This window comes from Lissotriton vulgaris, chromosome 12 (genome assembly GCF_964263255.1).
Source record: "Lissotriton vulgaris chromosome 12, aLisVul1.2, whole genome shotgun sequence".
NCBI lineage: Eukaryota > Metazoa > Chordata > Amphibia > Caudata > Salamandridae > Lissotriton > Lissotriton vulgaris.
In genome coordinates this window covers 506,951,365-506,970,226 of record NC_141700.1, presented here as the reverse complement: position 1 = coordinate 506,970,226, position 18,862 = coordinate 506,951,365, and the positions used below count along the sequence as shown (strand labels likewise).

The 18,862-nt window shown below is 44.1% G+C and overlaps 1 protein-coding gene across 3 annotated transcripts in view; it reads left to right on the top strand.

Moving 5' to 3' along the window:
• The first annotated feature begins 593 nt into the window (after positions 1 to 593).
• Positions 594 to 18,862, top strand: part of PARD6A (par-6 family cell polarity regulator alpha) — a 321,452-nt gene continuing 303,183 nt past the window's right edge. For all 3 annotated transcript variants that reach the window (XM_086945267.1, XM_086945266.1, XM_086945265.1), the window contains exon 1: positions 594 to 868. In XM_086945267.1, the coding sequence (XP_086801393.1) occupies positions 794 to 868 (75 nt within the window). In that variant the 5' untranslated portion in view covers positions 594 to 793. The remainder of the gene's footprint in view (positions 869 to 18,862) is intronic.

The following is an 18,862-nucleotide window of genomic DNA, read 5'->3' as shown; positions in this document are numbered from 1 at the left end:
AGTTATAACTATTGGCATTGTAAATGACAAAGCTATTAATTTAGCTAGTTTAAAAAATAACACATAAATAAAAAAAAATCATTTATAAGACCAATAGCTCAAACTTTCCTAATGCGAGCCCTATTGCATTTCCAATGCTTGTTTCCTCTTGTAACGTATCGTTTTCTACCTCTTGTATTTTGTTTGCTCTTGATACATGCACAATTGTCACTATTGCCTTATGTAACGTAAGGTTTGCTTTTGTAACATGAGGACTTGTAATTTTTCCTCGGGTGTCACTACTGCTCCTATTGTGAAGCGCTCTGACACCTTCGGGTAAAGTCCGCGCTATACAAAAACGCATAAAATAAAATAAATAAATGCAATATATGCCCTGCACTTCCTGTGAGTGGCGCTGCTGCGCTTCCTTCTACTGACAGAGAAGGCCTCCTCCTTTGCCAATGGAGACGGTCTTCACTCTTTGCTCCTCCTGCACTATCATGGGGGCGTCCACTCCCTGCAAAGATACTCTCAACCCCTCCCTCCTCAAAGGAGGATTCCCATCGTCACCTCTTCCCTTGCGCAGATGGTTTACCCCTCGGCGGCCCGCGGAATCCGTGCCTAGGCTGTCCAGGTGACGTCACCGGCTGCGTATGTGTGACGTGCTGCTATGGCTCCACCCCTGGAGCTGTGCTGGTGACGTCAGGGTCGGTGAGCACTTCGAACACCCCCCCCCCCCTCTCCCTCCCCGGAGCAGCGGGCTGTGCGGGGCTAGGAGCGGAAGGAGCAGCTCGGCAGCCGGGCACAGCCCGTCATGGCCAGGGCCACCCGCAGCGCCCCAAGCAGCAGCCGCGGACCGGGGGAGCCGAGCATCGAGGTCAAGAGCAAGGTGAGAGCCATGGAACCCTGGATCCAGGGGGCACCCCCACTGAGAGGCTGATTAGTCCCACACAGAGGCAGAGGCAGGTCCAGGTCCATGCATAGAGCCAGCGCAGAGCACACAGGTCAATCATAGCAAGGCAAGGGCGGGAGCAGCGGCCAGCACCATGGATAGCAGCTCCAGGCGCCGGCTTGGACAGGACAGGTGCAGCTGCTGCTCCGGTGCACGCATGGAGGGAGCCTTGGGGTGAGCACTCAGGTCAATAGCAAGGTGAGGGAGGGAGCGGAGGGCCAGCACCATGGACAGCAGCACCAGGCGGCGGCTTGGACAGGACAGGTGCAGCTGCTGCTTCGGTGCACGCAAGGAGGGAGGGAGCCTTAGGGTGAGCAGCTAGGCGAGATGTGGGAACACATCGGGGAGGGAAGCACTGTGTACACTCAGAGATCCTGGAGCAAGAACGGGTATGCAGCGGAGGCGCAAGGGAATTGTGAAGAGTCTTGGCTCACTCGGATCCTGGCGCAGGCACTTTGCTAGGGACAGACATAGCCTGCAGCACCCGCGCCGCAGTATAGACAGAGCCGCGAAGACCGGTGACGCTAGAGGGGATGATCACTGAAAGCGGTATAGCCTAAAATATTGATGCAACTCCACGCAGAGATCCATAACGCCTCCTCTAAAAAATCTATGCTGTCCTCCACTAAATGCTCAGGCTACTAGTACTCCCACTCACTGAGTCCCCTCTTAACTCAGGTACTCCCCTATAAACATCCACCCAGCCCTGACCAAGCATTCATAAATCCCACATCCTTCCATGCGGCCCTCTCTCAACCGTGCACCCTCCAGACATCCGTGGCAGCATCATTCATCCACAAGGCCTGCTCACCATATACCCATATAAAGGGTTTCCCAAACCACCCTTGTACCCTCAGCTTTCGTGCACCTCTCTCTCTTCCTCACGGAAACACGTTATCCATCCATATCCCTCACCCAGTTAATGAAACCACTTAACATAAGCAGAGACTCCTCCAGTCAGCCGTTCACCAAGACCCTCCAGCCATCAGCCCAGACCGCTCTGGCCTTTCATGCACGTATCCCCCAGCCATTCACTCCCACCCAACCAGCGACTGTCAACAATCCCCTTTGAAAACCAACCACCAATTTACCCAGAACCATGAACCATCCACTCAGACACTGAAATCATTCGCGTGAAGCCTCCAGCTATCAAATCACTTCCTCCATCCTTCCACCCAGATCTTACCAAGAGACACTCAAGCATTCAATGACACTTTTAGACCATGAGCTGTGACCCTCCATTCATCCAGCAGACCCCCACTCCACTCAAATGACTCATCTGCGTGCTCAACCTGACCATACAGTGTTGGCCTCTTGATCATAAACACAGTCCAGCTCTCCACTGAGTCCCTCAGTCATCTAAAAGAGCCTTAAACTTCTGACGACCCCAACCAACAACCCTCCAACACTGTCTAGCTACAGGGAAAATTGACTCCTCCAGCCCACCATACACCCCCACAACCCTCTCACCAAGACCCTGTCCTCAGCCACCCTTCAGTCTTCAATACATTCAGACCTGGAGACACCACCATGAAGCAGCCGGGGGTATCCTTGTGAGTCCCTGCCTCATCCTGCCTGAGCCTTCCCTGAGACTTCCCAGGGTGTCCCCTTCATCTGAGACGTGGAGGCGTCCAGCCCTGCTTGCTGAGGCTGCCCGCCATGTTGTCATAGTGTGCGGGCGCGGAGTCACCGCTCTCACAGACTGACACCGAGCACTATCATTCTTCATACAGCCATGGCATGTTTACACTCTTTATACTGAAGAGAGGGAGGGGGCAGCAGCAGCAGCAACGGGTGTCTTTTTCCCACCTGCTATAGTCCTGTATGCTGAGTGACATTCCAGGGCGCACAAGGCGTTTAATAACATAGTTTACATACGAAGTTGCGTTATAAAGTAATGAAGTAACAAGTTGTTGACATTGAACAGAATCTGAGGAGGAACCCACCCTGCGTAGCAAACATTTGGCGTTCAAAAGTGTCTATACATTTTTCATTCATTTGATAACTTTATTTGGGTCAATGAGCATAAAAGTGCAATAAAATAAAACTACAGTATAAAACCACTTGTTACGCTGGTGTAAACTAGGCATGCCCGTGTCAACAGGCTCATGTGAATCGTATACAAAGAACGCTCTTTGGTTTCTGTTTAGTGTGCGCATTTCTACGGTTCAGAAATCTACAACGTTTCGTATGGAACATTTGATAGTGTAAATGATTTTCGTTGTATTGTCTCGCTTTCCTACAAACTCTGGGTCTGTGGTACTTAATACGTGAATCATTCACGTTAAACTACGGAGTACTGAAAAGATTGAGCAATTCATTCACAGCTTTTTGGGAATCTCAGCCAAGTTACGAGTGAGTGGCAGGTCAGCTTCCCCCGACAGATCTGTCACACCCCTGCAGACGCCCAGGGGGGCTGGCGAAACTTGTCTAGAAATCTAGACCTGCATGTGCCATGCATGCGTGCGCTGACTGAGCTGTCGTAGATTGCATGATATGGCATCTTTTTAATGTTTGGTGTGTCACATGCAAAGTGACAGCTTTTCCAGGCCAAGTAAACAAGCATTAGCATAGCCAATAGGTCTGACAGCAAAACACACAAGATGATGGATGGAATGTTTGCACATTGGCAAAACATTCATCCCCAGTCACAGATCTGGGTTTAATCCATCGTTATTTTGCTCGCCAAGCCACCCCAGTTCAGACATGGCCATATGCAAATCAGTCTTGACCCTGTGCCTCATGGGAACAGTCCAGCCTGAACTGCCATGCCATGTATTTCCTGGACCGGAATCAAGCATCCTAGGACCGGTTTCTGGCTATCAGCAAGGATAGCTTGACTCCAGTGGCTTAGGGAGCACGGGACCCACGTCTGGGCACACCCTTCCCACATAGGGCGAACAGCAAAACACACAAGATTATAGACGGAATGTTTGGGACCTTATAAGTGTTAAGCCTTGCAACACATTATCCCCACTCAGAAGCCCACACACTCCAACAACACATAGAACACTGGGACCAGTAGGGCCAATGTTATAAGAAGGTAAAGTGAACAGACAAGGCCTACTCTTGTGGGTTACAAATATACCAGAACTGGATATCATCAGACATGGGTCAACTTAAATTCTAAGCAGTCTTCAGAAAAAAAACCCAGTCTAAAACTGTCAACAGCCACAGAGGCCATTTGCCCTGTTGGTGCTAGTGTGGTGCAGTGTGGGAAAAGATGCTAGGGTAGCTAAATAGCAATTATAGTCATCATCAGTTATGGTAGCACACCATGCAAGATTCAAAGATTATGTAACTTATTGATGTGTTTTTTTTGTTTATTTTTTTTGTTTGTTGCTTGTTTTGGGAAATGATGGATGGTGTAGTGTGTTAATGTTATTATATATTTCTTTAAGGAATCTTTCATGTAATGGAATTTGGAATGTGGAACATGGGAATGTGGGAAGTACACTGTAAGCTTAGGCACACCGTCTTTGATGCCAATCGTGATTAAAAGTAGTTTTTTAAGGAAGCTTAATCAGTATTCTTGTACTTATTTGAGTTGTTGTTGCCTTTACCCGCAACAAGGGGGTTTCCCTCACCTTACTTTGCTGCCGATAATAAAATTGTGGCAGATAAATTGCACTATATAAAGTCACAAAGAGGACGATCATTCGAGCCGCCAATACCTATGTTTTGTTAAGCTGATAATGAAGCATGTATATAAACCAGCATTCATATTTAATGGAACATGAACAGTAATCTAGATCAATATTTTAAAAATAGATAGGAAAACGGGTGCACAAGTTTGCCTGGATTGGTCCCTATATAGCGAGGACACAGCTCCAAAATGACGCTAACTGGCCACGCCTCCTGAAAGAATGCTAATTTTTCATATACGGGAACGAAGGGAAAAACTTGCCCGAAAAAAAGATAGCGGCAAGCTTGCACTCAGAGGTGCGGTAGTAACGCAGATAGCGAACGGAAGAGGGGCGGAAGCCGGACAAGGCTGTTTGTTTTCTATCAAGATGGCGGCTGGGATGTATCTGGAGCATTATCCGGACAGTAAGAGAATGAAACAAATTAAAAGGAGTACCAATTTCAACGAAGGGGAATGGTGGGTGGATAGTGACGAGAAAGGGTGTATGATGAGAGGCGGGATGCTGTAGATTTGAAGGGGAGTGCCACTTGAGGCAGCAGTGGGCGGGGGGAGTAAAATGCGAGCATTTGGTGATAAATATGGTGATGTGCGTGGATGGAGCAGGAAGGTAAAAGGAGTAATACGTTGAGAGCGTATGTACAGTGAAGGGTGCAGTGCACTTTCCCTATGTCATTAGAGCCTTATTCAAGCCATTCGCTTTAAAACTATAGTATTCTAATTAACTTAAAGCCAAGACCGCAACTCCTGCAATGCAGTAAGCCAGTGAAAGATTATGTCTCAGATACATGATTTGGGTTCAGTGGTATCGCTGGGCACAGAAGGAGGGCAGGGCAAGCGTCCACCATCAACAATACTGCCAGGTTCATACGTTTGAGTCCTTACTGAAAAGCAATCCAGCCCATAACTATTTGACTGTTTTCTTCCTATCTGTACGATGCAGAATGGTGGTGCAAGAAGCGTACCAGTGAGCGCAAAGCTAAGCAGTTTAGAAAACACGCAGTAGCTGTTTTCAAGCACATTCATGCTTGTGGCGGCATCAGCCTTGCGGGAGCGAGCAGCGGCCAATTAGCATGCGCGCCGCTGCTCGCTCCTGCAAGGTGGATGCCGCCACAAGCACAAGTGTGTGCTTGAAAATGAGCATAGCGACGGCTAAAGTCCCTTCTATGCAGCGCATGCGCGCTGCATAGGCAAGACCTAAAAACCAAAGGCCAAGCCTTATAAAGCGTCCCTGTGGTGTCAGGAAAAGGCCCTGCAGTGCAAGAGGTTCGCGTGCCTCGACCGCTGACGTTGGTCCACTGACGTTGGTCCGCTGACGTTGGTCCGCTGACGTTGCTCCGCTGACATACATGAGGCAGATGAGGCAGCACATGCCCGCTAGGACAGTGCGAGGAAGGACATTTTATATCGTATAACTTATGCTTCTCTGTTCTATCCTGCATGGATCCATAATGGTCTGTTTTTTCTAAACTGTAGTGTTAAACCGTCGTGCCCCACTTACACCTGAGTGGAAATCTTGATAATACGCCCACTCTCTTTCTTCTAAGGTTATATACTTTATCAAAATGTAAGTGTGCTGTTTTGTGTCGCACAATACACAAACTTCTCAACGGTCTTGGCCCTGCTATCCTGAGAGACCTGGTCACTCCGTACAAGGCCCCCAGGTCCCTACGCTCGGACAATGAGCGTCTGGACAACGTCCCCAGATACAGGAAGGCACGCACCGGCGGCCGACGCTTTTCTGTAAAAGCATCCTCTGGATGGAACTCACTTCCTCGCCCCCTGCGGCTGGAACCCAGCCATCTCATTTTCCGGAAAAAATTGAAAACTCTGCTGTTCCCAAAATAAAGTCCCCTTTCCCCTCTGGTCTCCACAAATGTTACAGCGCGGGGATGCCTCCGGGTCACCAGGCGCTCTATAAATCGCTAAATAAATAAATACACATTAAAAATGTTCTTGTGAGGTCCATGGGACGTCACTTCTACTTTACGTAAGGCAGGGGTGACATCTCACAGTTCCTTTTTGAACTGGATTCAGTGTCCGAGCTCCATGAAGTAAAGTCACCACCAGTGTTATTATTTTATTCAGGCAGCTGTTGTCTTTCCCTTGCATGATCTCCTGGCTGTATGTAAGGAAATTGATGATTTTTGCCTTCATTACAGTTATAAGTGGGGTTAGGCTAGGGCCTGACAGATGTCTTGCAAGGGTCTTAAAAGCCACTTGGATTGTCAGGGCTTTGGCTTCCACCTCGTCTCTATGTTTAGAGAATGTTCCCCTCCTGTCCAGGTGCACCCCCAGGTACTTATAAGAATGAGCTCCGTCAACTTTTTTGCCATCCACTACCTTGATATTTCCATTGCCCAAAGGTAATTGCCTTGTTTTCATTAGATTCATTAGATTAAGTTCCAGATCGTTTTCGATGGTGTATAGGAACAGCTGATCAAGACGTCTCTGCAGACCCACCCTAGAGTGACTAAGTAGTACCCGATCATCTGCGTACAGTAGGTTACTGACTCTTATCCCGGCCAGTTTTGGAGGATGGGAGTTGACTTTGTCAAGTATCTCTGACAGATCGGAGATGAAGAGGTTAAAAAGTAGGGGCGCCAGCACACACCCCTGCTTTACTCCACGAGTCGTTTGTATTTTCCTAGAGATATGTGATCCATCCCCGAGTTTTATGCGAATCCATGTGTTGGAATGTAGCGCGATTATGGCTTGTAATAACGTTGGTGGAATCCCCCATTTCTGCAATTTAAGCCATAGTCTGTTTCTAGGAACGCAATCGAAGGCGGCCTTGAAGTCAACAAAACAGCCATGCATCAGCATTCTTGAGGTGGACACTTTATCTAACAGAACGGAGATTGCGAGCAGGTTTGTTATAGTACCTGATTTTTGCACGAATCCGGTCTGATTAAAGGGTATGAGATGTTTTTTTTCCGCCTAGGATACCAGATCTTGAAGTAGCTGTTTGGCATAGTATTTTGATTCCACGTTCAATAAGGTGATCATCCTATAATTTATTGGGTCTGATCTCTTGCCGCCTTTATAGATTGGGTGTATAATAGCTCCTTGCCACGATTCCGGTAAAACCGAGTTAATCCGGCAATAGGAAAAAAGAGGTGCCAACTTGTTTGCCCAGAATTCTATGTCCTGTTTGAACAGAGAATGGGGTAAACCGTTTGGCCCTGGCGCTCCGTCTGAGCGGCCCTCTGTTATCGTTCGGGCGATTTTTTCTGCTAATATTTCTAGGGTTATCGGAGCGTTTTGTGATGTTTCTATGGCCTGGGATTTCATATCAGTTATCATTGGATCAACTGTACAATCATTACAACAGGTTCAAGTTTGCCCTTGACTGTACGGTTCTAAGTGCATAGAACACCCCCCCTCCCACACTCCCAACTCCACCCCACCCCCAGGTCACACAGGTCCACAGCTTCGTGATCACAATTGTGCAAAACACCATATACCAGAGGGCACCCACCGTTCATCAATAATCCTTTTACAGAAGGAGGCGGCTACATCAGAATGATGGACACACAAATTTGCGCACAGAGTTAAACTCAGGTCATTGGTAGTTGTGGTTCTCCTGGAGGTTCTAGTAATTGGCTAATTTATAGAGACAGTCAGCAGATAAATCAGTCCGCCACGTCTCGTGTGATTAGAAAATAGTACACTGACCAGATCTAATTTTACTGACATTGGCGTGACTGAATTTTCAAGCTTGAGGCCTTTTTCGGGTCAATCTGGGACAGTCACGGTTTGGATGAAGCCTGAGACTAAAGGGTGCATGGACAGTTTGGCAGATGGTTCAATACTCTGCTGTTTGTAAGTGCTGCACTTTGAAATGTGATTACATTTGAGTGATAAGTTTTATGGAAACCATATAAACATAAAGTTAACTCATCAGTTATATTTTCACCCTTTGCAAAATGTTGATTTTACACACAGCAGGCATCTCGCTCCCAGTGGCTGGTACAGTGTCAAATACAGCCATTTTTCAAGTGGGAGAAATTTAAAGTGCCGAAAAAAGTTCCATATTCTGAAAATGTTTTGCAGAACATTTTTGAGTACTTTAAATTTCTCCCATTAAAAAAACTATTGTATGTTAGTGTTATACATTTAACAGTGGCACATGTGGCGAAAGGTATGTCCTGTGCTACAAGTATACATGACACAGACTCTCATTCACCCACCCACACACATACATCCCATTCATATGCACACATTTTCATACATCCCCAAAGACCACTCTCTCATAGAGACATATGCTAGTGCCCCATGTCAAAGTATTTTGCTCAAACCATAGTATCAGGCTCCATTGATATTCGGTTTAAAGTCAGTGAAACTGGATGTGGGGGTGTCTGGTAACATGGTGCGCGTGGCTTGGCCTTCGGTAGCTCACAATGATTTTCACTGATCAGAAGTAGCTCTCACTAAAGAAAAGGTTGGAGTCCCTGGCCTATACATAAGAACACTGTATTACAAGTGCAACTAAATTCAAACTTTTAACACTAATTTACAATATTTGGGGATCCTTAAGTCCCCCAAAATAAGCTTAGACTCTCCTTTCAATAGTAAATTAATCTCCTGAACAATATCCCCAAATTGTTTGCTAAGCCTGAAACCCTGTCAGAACTGAATATTGACTGAGCCCAAGGAACCCCACCACAGAGAATGACTCAGGGCTTTTTACCGTGCCCCATTATCTGTTACTTGCAGAAGTACAAAGACTTAAAGTCCTTCTGCCTATAAAAGTTCATAACTACGGGGACTTACAATGGAAGTGAAAGGCAATTTTTCTACTACCGCATTGCGTAGATCCTTTGACAACATGTAGCAGCTAATGCCTGAATGGAAATGTCTCTTTCCATTTCTCTTATCCATCGCTCTTCTTCTATTGCTCTTCATAATGTAGAAAAAGCACTTCATCACATGGAAAGAATAGATGCCTGGAGATAAAGGACATGAGATTGCTGGAGCTTGGCTGGGTAAATGTGATGCACAGATGCTTAGTGATGTCTGCCAATAGAAGTACGACTAATAAGGTGAAGTACTGTAAGCTGACGTGTAGATAGGCACTATCAGTAATGGCGGTGTATGGCATGCTTACGATCAATCACCAAACACCTGCTTCATTCTATAGTGTATCTTGGAGGAGTTTGTGATGATTATAGTTCGGTTCAATTGGTTCCCAGGCTGCCTGTTTATTATTTATGTTTATTGGGAATTGGATGGCTGGGTTTAGGGCTACTGAGTCATTTGTGCTGACACTGGGCTCTGTGATGTTAGCGTTGTAACTGGTGTGCGAGATACAGGGGTGTGGCAAGGGAATGGTTTGTATGGTAACTTGGGTGGGGTGCCGGGGTTTGAATGTCTCTCATTCCACACAAAATAGTTTCACAGGGTAATTAATTTGTGGCAGTGGAATATCTGCTCTAGATAGTCTGCTAGCACTCTCGGAATGCCAGGGTAACCAAAGGGGTTGTGAAACGCCACAGAATTTGCTCTTCGGCGCACAAGCAAAATACACCCCTCTAATGTTTCTGGAGACCCACTTAAATAAAGGAATATGTGATGGGCATGGAGGGGTCAGTTCATTGGTTCATTTTTACCATCCACCATGATGTGGGTTCTGATCATGAACAACTGTGGAGGTCCAGGGCAGCAAAATGAGATGTTTTAGGATACAAGTTGGAAATAAATCGTTGTAAGGAGCACATGGCACTGCTGAGACTGGTTACCACTAAAAATACAACCCTAGCATTGATAGTCTTAGATTTATTTTAAATTATTTGGACCTAGTGAATTATTTTTTAAAATCTTAACAATTGTACTAATTTTAATACTTGAATGACAATAACACACTGGGCGTTGTCTTCTCCACATGGTCACAGAATGTACCCTGACAATAGAGGATTAGATGGCAAGAGTGCAATGATAAGTAATCGTTATCAATCATTATCAAATGCTTTGCGCCTGGATTATGATACAGAGAACATGCATATGGCTATACAATACAGCAGCCCCCGAAGTAGCCCCTTTACAACAATTTAATACCCCTAAATTGCATCTAATTGCTCCAGATGTTCATGTGTTTTGGGGGCATCCTCGTGATGTATAAATTGGCACTTCCAGTGGCATACAGTTCCCCATGCCTCGTGCCCATCTGTCCAGATCAGATGGGTCAGCGTCTCGCCATGTCTTCTCTATGTCTCTCTTGGGACTAATGAGTCGAATATGTATTAATTTTTGTATGCACCTGTTGGTGTTTATATCCTAAATGATATTGAGCTATGCAGTAACTAAATAACTACTGTTTTCAGCTTATACCATAACAAACTAGAAGCAAAACAAAAACATTTTCAAAAAAGGCATATTGCTGATGTCAATTGAATCCCGCTTCCATTATAAAATGAATATACTTCTTAAGAATTTTTAAGAATAATAATCAGAACTCACATTACATCTTGTAGTAAAAAATGGGTATTATAAAAACATTGAGCTACAATTGTCACTTTCTAAAAAGACTCAATTGTTAAGCTCATTTAGGGAACTCTAATCAGGAATTCAGTTCTGCTTTGCTTTTAGCACACCATGCCTTTAGTAGACAGGATGCTGCCCCGTTGCTGATTTGGTAATCATTGATTATATAACATACCTCAAATACATACATACTATACAGCAATCCTCCTTTTTTTTAAATTTTCTTTCCTTTTTTCACACACTCTTAACTCCCTATGACATCTGTTGCATCAGTAGCAATTGTAGATTTTATACTATAAGTAGAGGTACTAGCGTAGGCGCCCTTTAAAAATATGGGATAAACAGGAGACTTTCTTACAGAAACTCTTGTTGTGGTCTTGTCTACCAGCGACCGCTGGATATGGTTTCATTTTGATCACTTATTTTAGGTTCTTCGGCTTGCAAAGCGTCCTGGTCATCAAATATTTTCCTCAATGAACAACTTTTTGCCTTTCCTATTATTCATAGGTTTATTCTATTTAACTCTCTTCAACGTATGTTCCAGTGTTCTAGGATCAGTACTTATTGTTTGACTGAGTACTTGGTAGGTTTATGAGGCAACACTTAGTGTCTATAGTAGTATGTAACTGGGCCAGTTTGGGGGTGTCCTGCTTTGTGAGCCCTATACAGTTTTTTCTTACTTGACAGTACATTTGTTTGCAGATTGCTCTTTTATGCCTCTGCCGACTGGCCATATAGCGCAACATTGTTTTTATTTGGAAATGGGTCAACCAGAGAACGCACACCTCTTCTGGTCACAGTGCTTCCCAGGGGACAATGCCCAAAATTAAGCTGTTGGCATTGCGGGCTGTGACATCGACGGATGGGGGCTGGCAGCCCACATCCGAGAATGTACTTCCCATTTTTTCAGGAAAACCAGTGGACTGCTGGAACGCCTGCAAATGCTTAGCCTCAATCTGAGGGGACATTATAGACAGACAAAGAATAAACAGTGCCTGCGTGAAGTACATTGCCTTTGGGTTGGCGGAGTGGGCCATAGTGGCGGAGGTGATACTCGAAGAGTATCTAATGGATGCAGACCCTAACTGCCGACCAGCGTCAAAAACTCGACGCGCCACTGGAACTAACAGAATTGCAGGAAGCGCTCAATACCCTACCATGAAGAAAAACCCCAGGAGCAGGTGGCTTCCCGGTGGAAATGAAACAACTGATGTTGTTTCAGCTACTGGAACGTGTACTGGAAGTTTATCTTGAGGCATGGGAATGCTGGTCCGAAGATTGCATTAGAGGGTGATGGTGCTGATCCCAAAGGTGGGGCAAGATCCTGCTAATTTGGCTTCCTACAAACCACTGTCCATGCTCAATGTGGATGTTAAATTGCTTTGTAAAGTACTGGCAAATAGACTGCTCAAGGTAGTTGGTTACCTCATACACCCAGACCAGACGGGGTTTATACCTGACAGAAGTACGATGCATAATATTTGAATACTCAGCCATGTGATGTCTTCACTGACAGGCTCCCCCAGTCTCACCACAATGGCCATGTTGGACGTCGGAAGGGCATTCAACATGGTGGGATGACAATATCTCTCGGCAGTCCTGCAACACGTTGGGCGTAGCCTGAACTACATCAAATGGGTGCAGCTGTTATACACGGACCGAGTGGCCAGGGCTCGCACAGGCAGCGTGGTATCGGTTGCGTGGAGTCTGGGTAGAGGGACCAGGCAGGGATGCCCCCTTTTGCTGGAATATTAACGCTGGCAATGGAACCGCTTGTGTGTTGAATGCGTGCAAAGCTGGGACCTTGGGGTATCCACCTAGACACACAGAAGCATGTAGTGTCCCTAATGCAGTCAATGTTCTACTCTACTTCAGTGACGCGGCAGAGGCGATGGCTCCGCTGCTGAAGGAGTTGGACAACTTTGCAGCAATGTACAGTTTGCTTACCAACAAAAGACAAAGTCATCTGCCCCCCCCAGGGTGTCTGGAACACCATGGGGCCTGGGACTGTGGTGGGTATTGGACCGATTCCGATACCTCCGCATATGGATTGTACAAACAATGACAACACATTATGACTTAAATGTAGGAGCATTACTGAGGGGGCTCGAGAACTCTGTGGAGTTCTGGGTTAGGCTGCCGCTGTCACTTATGGACAGGGTGTTGATCGCGAAAATGGTATTCCTACCTCAAAGCCTGTACATGATTCACCTTTCTCTACCCTGAGAAAGTGATGTCCTATGGCCAGTGGCACGAGGTAGGCTGCGAGACCCTGGGGGACCTCTACTATAAAAATAGATGTATTACCTGCGAGCAAGCGCGGGAGCAGTTTGGGACCAGAGCAATTCATACAATATGCTACACTGGCCCTTGTGGCCTGCAGGTCTGGCCCACATTCCCGGACAAACCAGTGGAATATGGTGTGGCGTGGCAGCTGGCTGACCTGGCAGGCTGTAGGCGCCTGATCACACACATGCACAGGGCACTGCACGAGGAGACAGAGAGGGTGAGGGGCATATGGGAGACTGTATGTCCAGATGCGCAGTTAGAGCAGGACTGGAAAAAGGCATGCGGGGCAGTGAAGTCAATATCACACAATGCTAGATTTAAGCAGACTTTAACTACCTACACCAAACATACTTGCACAGTAAACTGACATGGATCGACCCTACCAGCCACTTGCTTGCGGGAGATGCAGATTGTGTGCAGCGGATTTCCTACACATGACCTGGATACGCCCAGCGGTGGCAAGTTTCTGGGTCACCATAACGGAGGAACTATCACGTATCATGGCAATCAGGCTGGAGGGGACAGTACAGATGTGTCTTCTTTAGGAAATGGAGGAAACGAAAAATGAGAAAACACATGGTGGTGCTTGGTTTAATGCTAGCTAAATGTATAATTGCAATACACTGGGCTGCACCAAAGGCCCCCACAGGTGCAGACCTTGAAGTAGGATTTACTGAACTTGGCGCTTGGGGACACCAAGCACATGAATCAAACAAGACAATAAGGTTGCTTTTACCTTTTCTTACTAAATTATACAATAAAAAAAATGGTGAACCAATATCTAAAAAAATTAAGGAAGTGGTTGTGGTCTGCTTTCTTAAGAAAGATAAGGATCCCACCGCTGCTGGTTCATACAGACCTATAAGTCTTTTAAACATAGACTATAACATTTCAATGAAAATTTGGGCAGTAAGGTTGACTCCGGTTGCACAACAGGTGGTTCATATAGAACAGTAAGGTTTAATTTGGAATAGATCTATGGCCTCTGATACATATTTTTTTTTACAAAAGCCATCGATTGCCTGTCAGTCAACAAGGTTAAGGCAGCGGTTTTAATGCTTGATGCAGAAAAAACATTTGACCTTGTTGACTGGCAGGCTTTGTTTTTTATATTATCTAAGTTCGACTTGTCTGAGCGTCTGGTCAAAATGATAAAAGATTTATACTCCGGCTCAGAGGCGAGAATCTTGATTAACAGAGAATCGGTGGGTATAGTCAAGATTCGATGGGGGATTAGACAGGGATGCCCGCTATCCCACCTTTTATTTGCACTTTTTATAGAACGCATGGCAATTAAAATCCACAAAAATCTCCAGATGATGCCTCCAATAGCGGCAATGTCAACAATGAAATTATTTGCAGATTATGTTTTTTTATATTTATCAGCAGGTATAGACTAAATCAAGCAAAGACGGAGGTGCTTTGGTTCAATGCCCCATCTGTGTTGCTGCCTTTTCTCCCTCAGCAGAATTCTCTAATCTGATTAGATACTTAAGTAAATTGTCATTATGGTCATCTTTTTAGGCAAATTATGGAAACACCCTGTAAAAAGCTAAGAGACTATTAGATAGATGGTCTCTTCTTCCTTTAACTTTAATAGGCTGTGTATCATTGGCCAAAATGTTTAACTTGCCATTATTTGTATTTTTATTTATTCGTCTTCCGATTAAAATCCCTAAATCATATTTCTCAGAAGTAAATGCATTAATTCGGAATTTTATATGGGCACAGAAACAGCCTAGAACCTCCTTAGCAATTTTACAACTAGATACGTCTCGGGGGGCTTGTCATCTCCAATCTCAAGGTTTATTACCAGGCTGCTTTATTGGATTTATTGGTTCATCTTCCATTAGCAGCATCAAAATTTGAGAATTTCTTATTAAAAAGTATGGTGCAGAAGAGTGCAATCCAATTACCCGTTTTTTTACGTTTTCCGAAACTCCCTAAACAATCGAGATAAAAGGCTTTAGCTGACCTTGATTGTGGCATACAAGTATTTTTTAATCTACATAAAATTCCTAGATACCATCTATATTAAAAAATTAGTGAGTGTCAGCCCTTTGGTTTGCAGCTTTCTCTGGGGTCTTTGCAATTATGGCAAGTGATGAGTTTTGAATATTTGATTGACTTTTTAAGTACATCTAATTTGATTACCAATGAGATGTTGTCCCAGCAGTTGGTCCCTAGGTTTACAGCTTTGGCATTTGGTTTTAACCAAATTTCGAGCTTCTTAAAAGCAAATTATGTTGTGACTAATAATGAAGCTTTAACTATATGAAACCAACTAAATGGCCAGGGCCTATGTGGAGTAGGCAATTGGTATTCTTGCCTAATGCTGCCGGGCCAGCAGACAGTGCTCGATAACTTTTTTCCTAAACTACTGAAAGAAACCAGCTGCAGTGTCAGCAAAAAGGAATGGCAGTCTCTATGTGAAGTAAGCCATAAAGCTCTTAGAGCGAAAAACTATAACAGAATGGCCTATTTGTCAAGATGGCTAAGTTATTATACACCTAAAAGACTGAATACAAATTTTCCGGCCTCATACAGAGTTTTGTTTTAGATGTGGGAATCCAGAGATAGGGTCCCGGAACCGTATTTTTTTCTATGTTATGTTATGTTATGTTATGCAGGGGTTTTGTATAGCGTGCGGCTACTCGGAAGAGTGTCCCGACGCTTTGGATTGCACACTAATCTCATAACACAACAGGGAAAATAAAATAAGAAACAGAGATAAAAGAAACCTAGTAGGGACCGAAACTAAGAGGAAAAGAGCCAAGTTTTAAGCCCTTTCCGAAAGGCCAACAAATTAGGAATGCTGCGCAGGGACACAGGCAGTTTATTCCATAACTGAGGCGCTAGTAGTTTAAAAGAGCTGTCCTGATCTATATCAATTCTGGTCTGATGTTTTTTCGAGGATTAATCAATGCCTAGCTTTATCAGTCCACATTATTCCTACTATTAAATTAGCTCTTTTTGGGTGTTCAATAGAGGTCCAACATTTGTCTAAATACCAACAATATTTCAGTTTAATAGCTATTGCAGTGACCAGGTCTCTAATTTTATAAAATTGGAAGTCTAATAAGATACCGTTGTTTCAGCAATGGCAAGAAAAGATGGTGAAGACATATATGGGAGAAAGAATATGCCAAGCAGATAGGGTCTCTTAGAGATTTGTAGCAATCTGGCCAGGGTTTTGCAATAATGCATTTTAAAATGTTCATAGTCATTGATACCCTCAATGTGTTATGAAAGTAGATGATTATCTATGTGGTATTTGATCATTTGCACTTTATTTCAAAGTATAAATACGTTGCTGCTATCAATATATTGCCTGCATTTGTACTGTTAGCACTTTATTTCTATAGCATTAGCACTTATTGATGTATTCATGAACAGATGGTTTTATTGATTATATGTTGTGACACTTCTTATGTCATCGATATTTCGGGTGTTTCAATTTTAGCACTGTATTGATGGTGTATCGGCACTTTTTGATGGATTTTTCGATCTGGCAAGGATAGCACCATAGTCAGATTGCACTAGCACTTTATAATTATAATTATGAACTGATTACTAGTTTGGACATAAGCTGCAGAGTCTTTTTTTATATCCCCTGATGCACTCTTAGCACTTTATTGCTAGTGCACTATTGTTTTACTTATGTATGTAGGAATTGATTATTTCATTGATCTAAGCTGTATTATGCAGTTCAGTTGTTTCTCTTTTTTGTTGCAATCCACTCAATAAAAAAATAAAAAAAAGGTTGAAGAGGACCTGGAGAAGAGGGGTCGGATGATAAACCGAATGAGGAGCATCTCAATTACCAAACACCTAGCCAGGCCACATATGAGATAGGGACACTGAATAGCATGCTGCATAGACAGTGCGTAGGAGAGCAGCAAGCTGTATAGACATGTGTCACTTTATAACCAAAGGGCCGGATACCTGTGTATACTACTGAGGTGGTTGCAAACACAATGTTAATGTGTTTACCTTGCTAAAAGCCAACAAAAAGACTTTCGAAAGAATAAACAGAATGCACATTATCAAAGTTAATGTTGGGGATACATGATGTGAACCTACCCGATCCTAATATTCTCTGTAGGGTTTTTAAGGCTTCTGAAATAACGATTTCTTGGATTGTTGTTGGTGGTTGTTTTGCTGGGGGTCCGTGATGCCTGCTCAGTGGGTCTGCAACTCCCTAGAAAATTAAATAATGTTAACAGATTAATAAAAAAAGGGGGAAATGTAAATCGAAAACATTAAAATGTTCTGTAAATGTGAAAGAATTTGTAATTAGAGATTAAAAAAAAGTTGGTATCCCCAGATTCATTTGTTGGACCAGTACATGTGGACAAACAGAATATAAGTATGGACGACGGGTAGCCGCAATTAAATTTAGAAAAGCTCCAACTTAACCTTTTATATTAAAATTTTGATTTTCTTTTTGTTTGTGAATAAATTAAAATATTTAATCATTTGTGTATTTGATGAATGCTTGTTTTTCTATTTTTGTATTGGTTTGTTGTTCAAATCTTCAAAATGTCTTAGGCATGGGTCTCCCGCTTCTAGCAATGACTCATTGGGCTCCCTGGATTCTATTAATGTGTCAGTGGGGGTCCTGGCGTTCTAGTAATGATTAAGCGGGGTCCACAGAAGTCAAAGGTTGAGAACCGCTGACCTAGTTCTTAATTACTAGAGCCAACAGCCATATCCTCTTCACCTTTCAAAGCTGATTATCCTATTCCCTCTATTCAATCAGTACTTTCAGCTTCCTCTATGCTCTCAACCAGATTGGAGTCTGCTAGAACCATTGGTGAGGTTCTTGATGCTGGTAAGTCTGGAAAAAATGGCCAATTAGGGTGGGTGTAATCATTCATGAGTGAGGAATTTGTAATTGGTGGGGATAAGGTAGGAGGATTTGCTGATTTACTCGGATTGAAGAGATTGTCAGGGCTTCCACCCACCCAACATGCCAGCTAGTTCCGAGGCATGCACCAGTTGCACTGTTGCTACATCTACTACAGACATAGACTACTTATTCCTATTTATATTGGCTGGAAATGTGTTTAATTCAATTACACCACTTTGGACGTTATTCGGGCCTCTTACATCTCACAGTGCTATCTTCTGAAAAATCAGTAATCTGCCAACAACCAGGGTCATTACTAGGTGATGAGGCAGTTTAAGAGATTAAAGATTCCAGCACTTTACCTGAGCTCCATGGCAGAGTGGCAAGTGCCTGCAATTGACCTTACAGTCATGCTGGCTGATGTCCAGGGGGTATCAGCCTTCACTGTGTATCAGGTGGCAGTGCTACAATGTACTACAACGTTTAGATACCCGATACCTGCAGTCAGGCTTCACCGAAGACAACAAACCGCCGTCGATGCCCAGTAACCAGCAGCTTCACTTCTATGGTAATCCTTTGGCGTACATGTATTCTCTTGTCATACCTTTATGATCTGCCTGCCTGTGGTCCACACCTTGGTTTCCCAAACTCGTACTACCCCCCA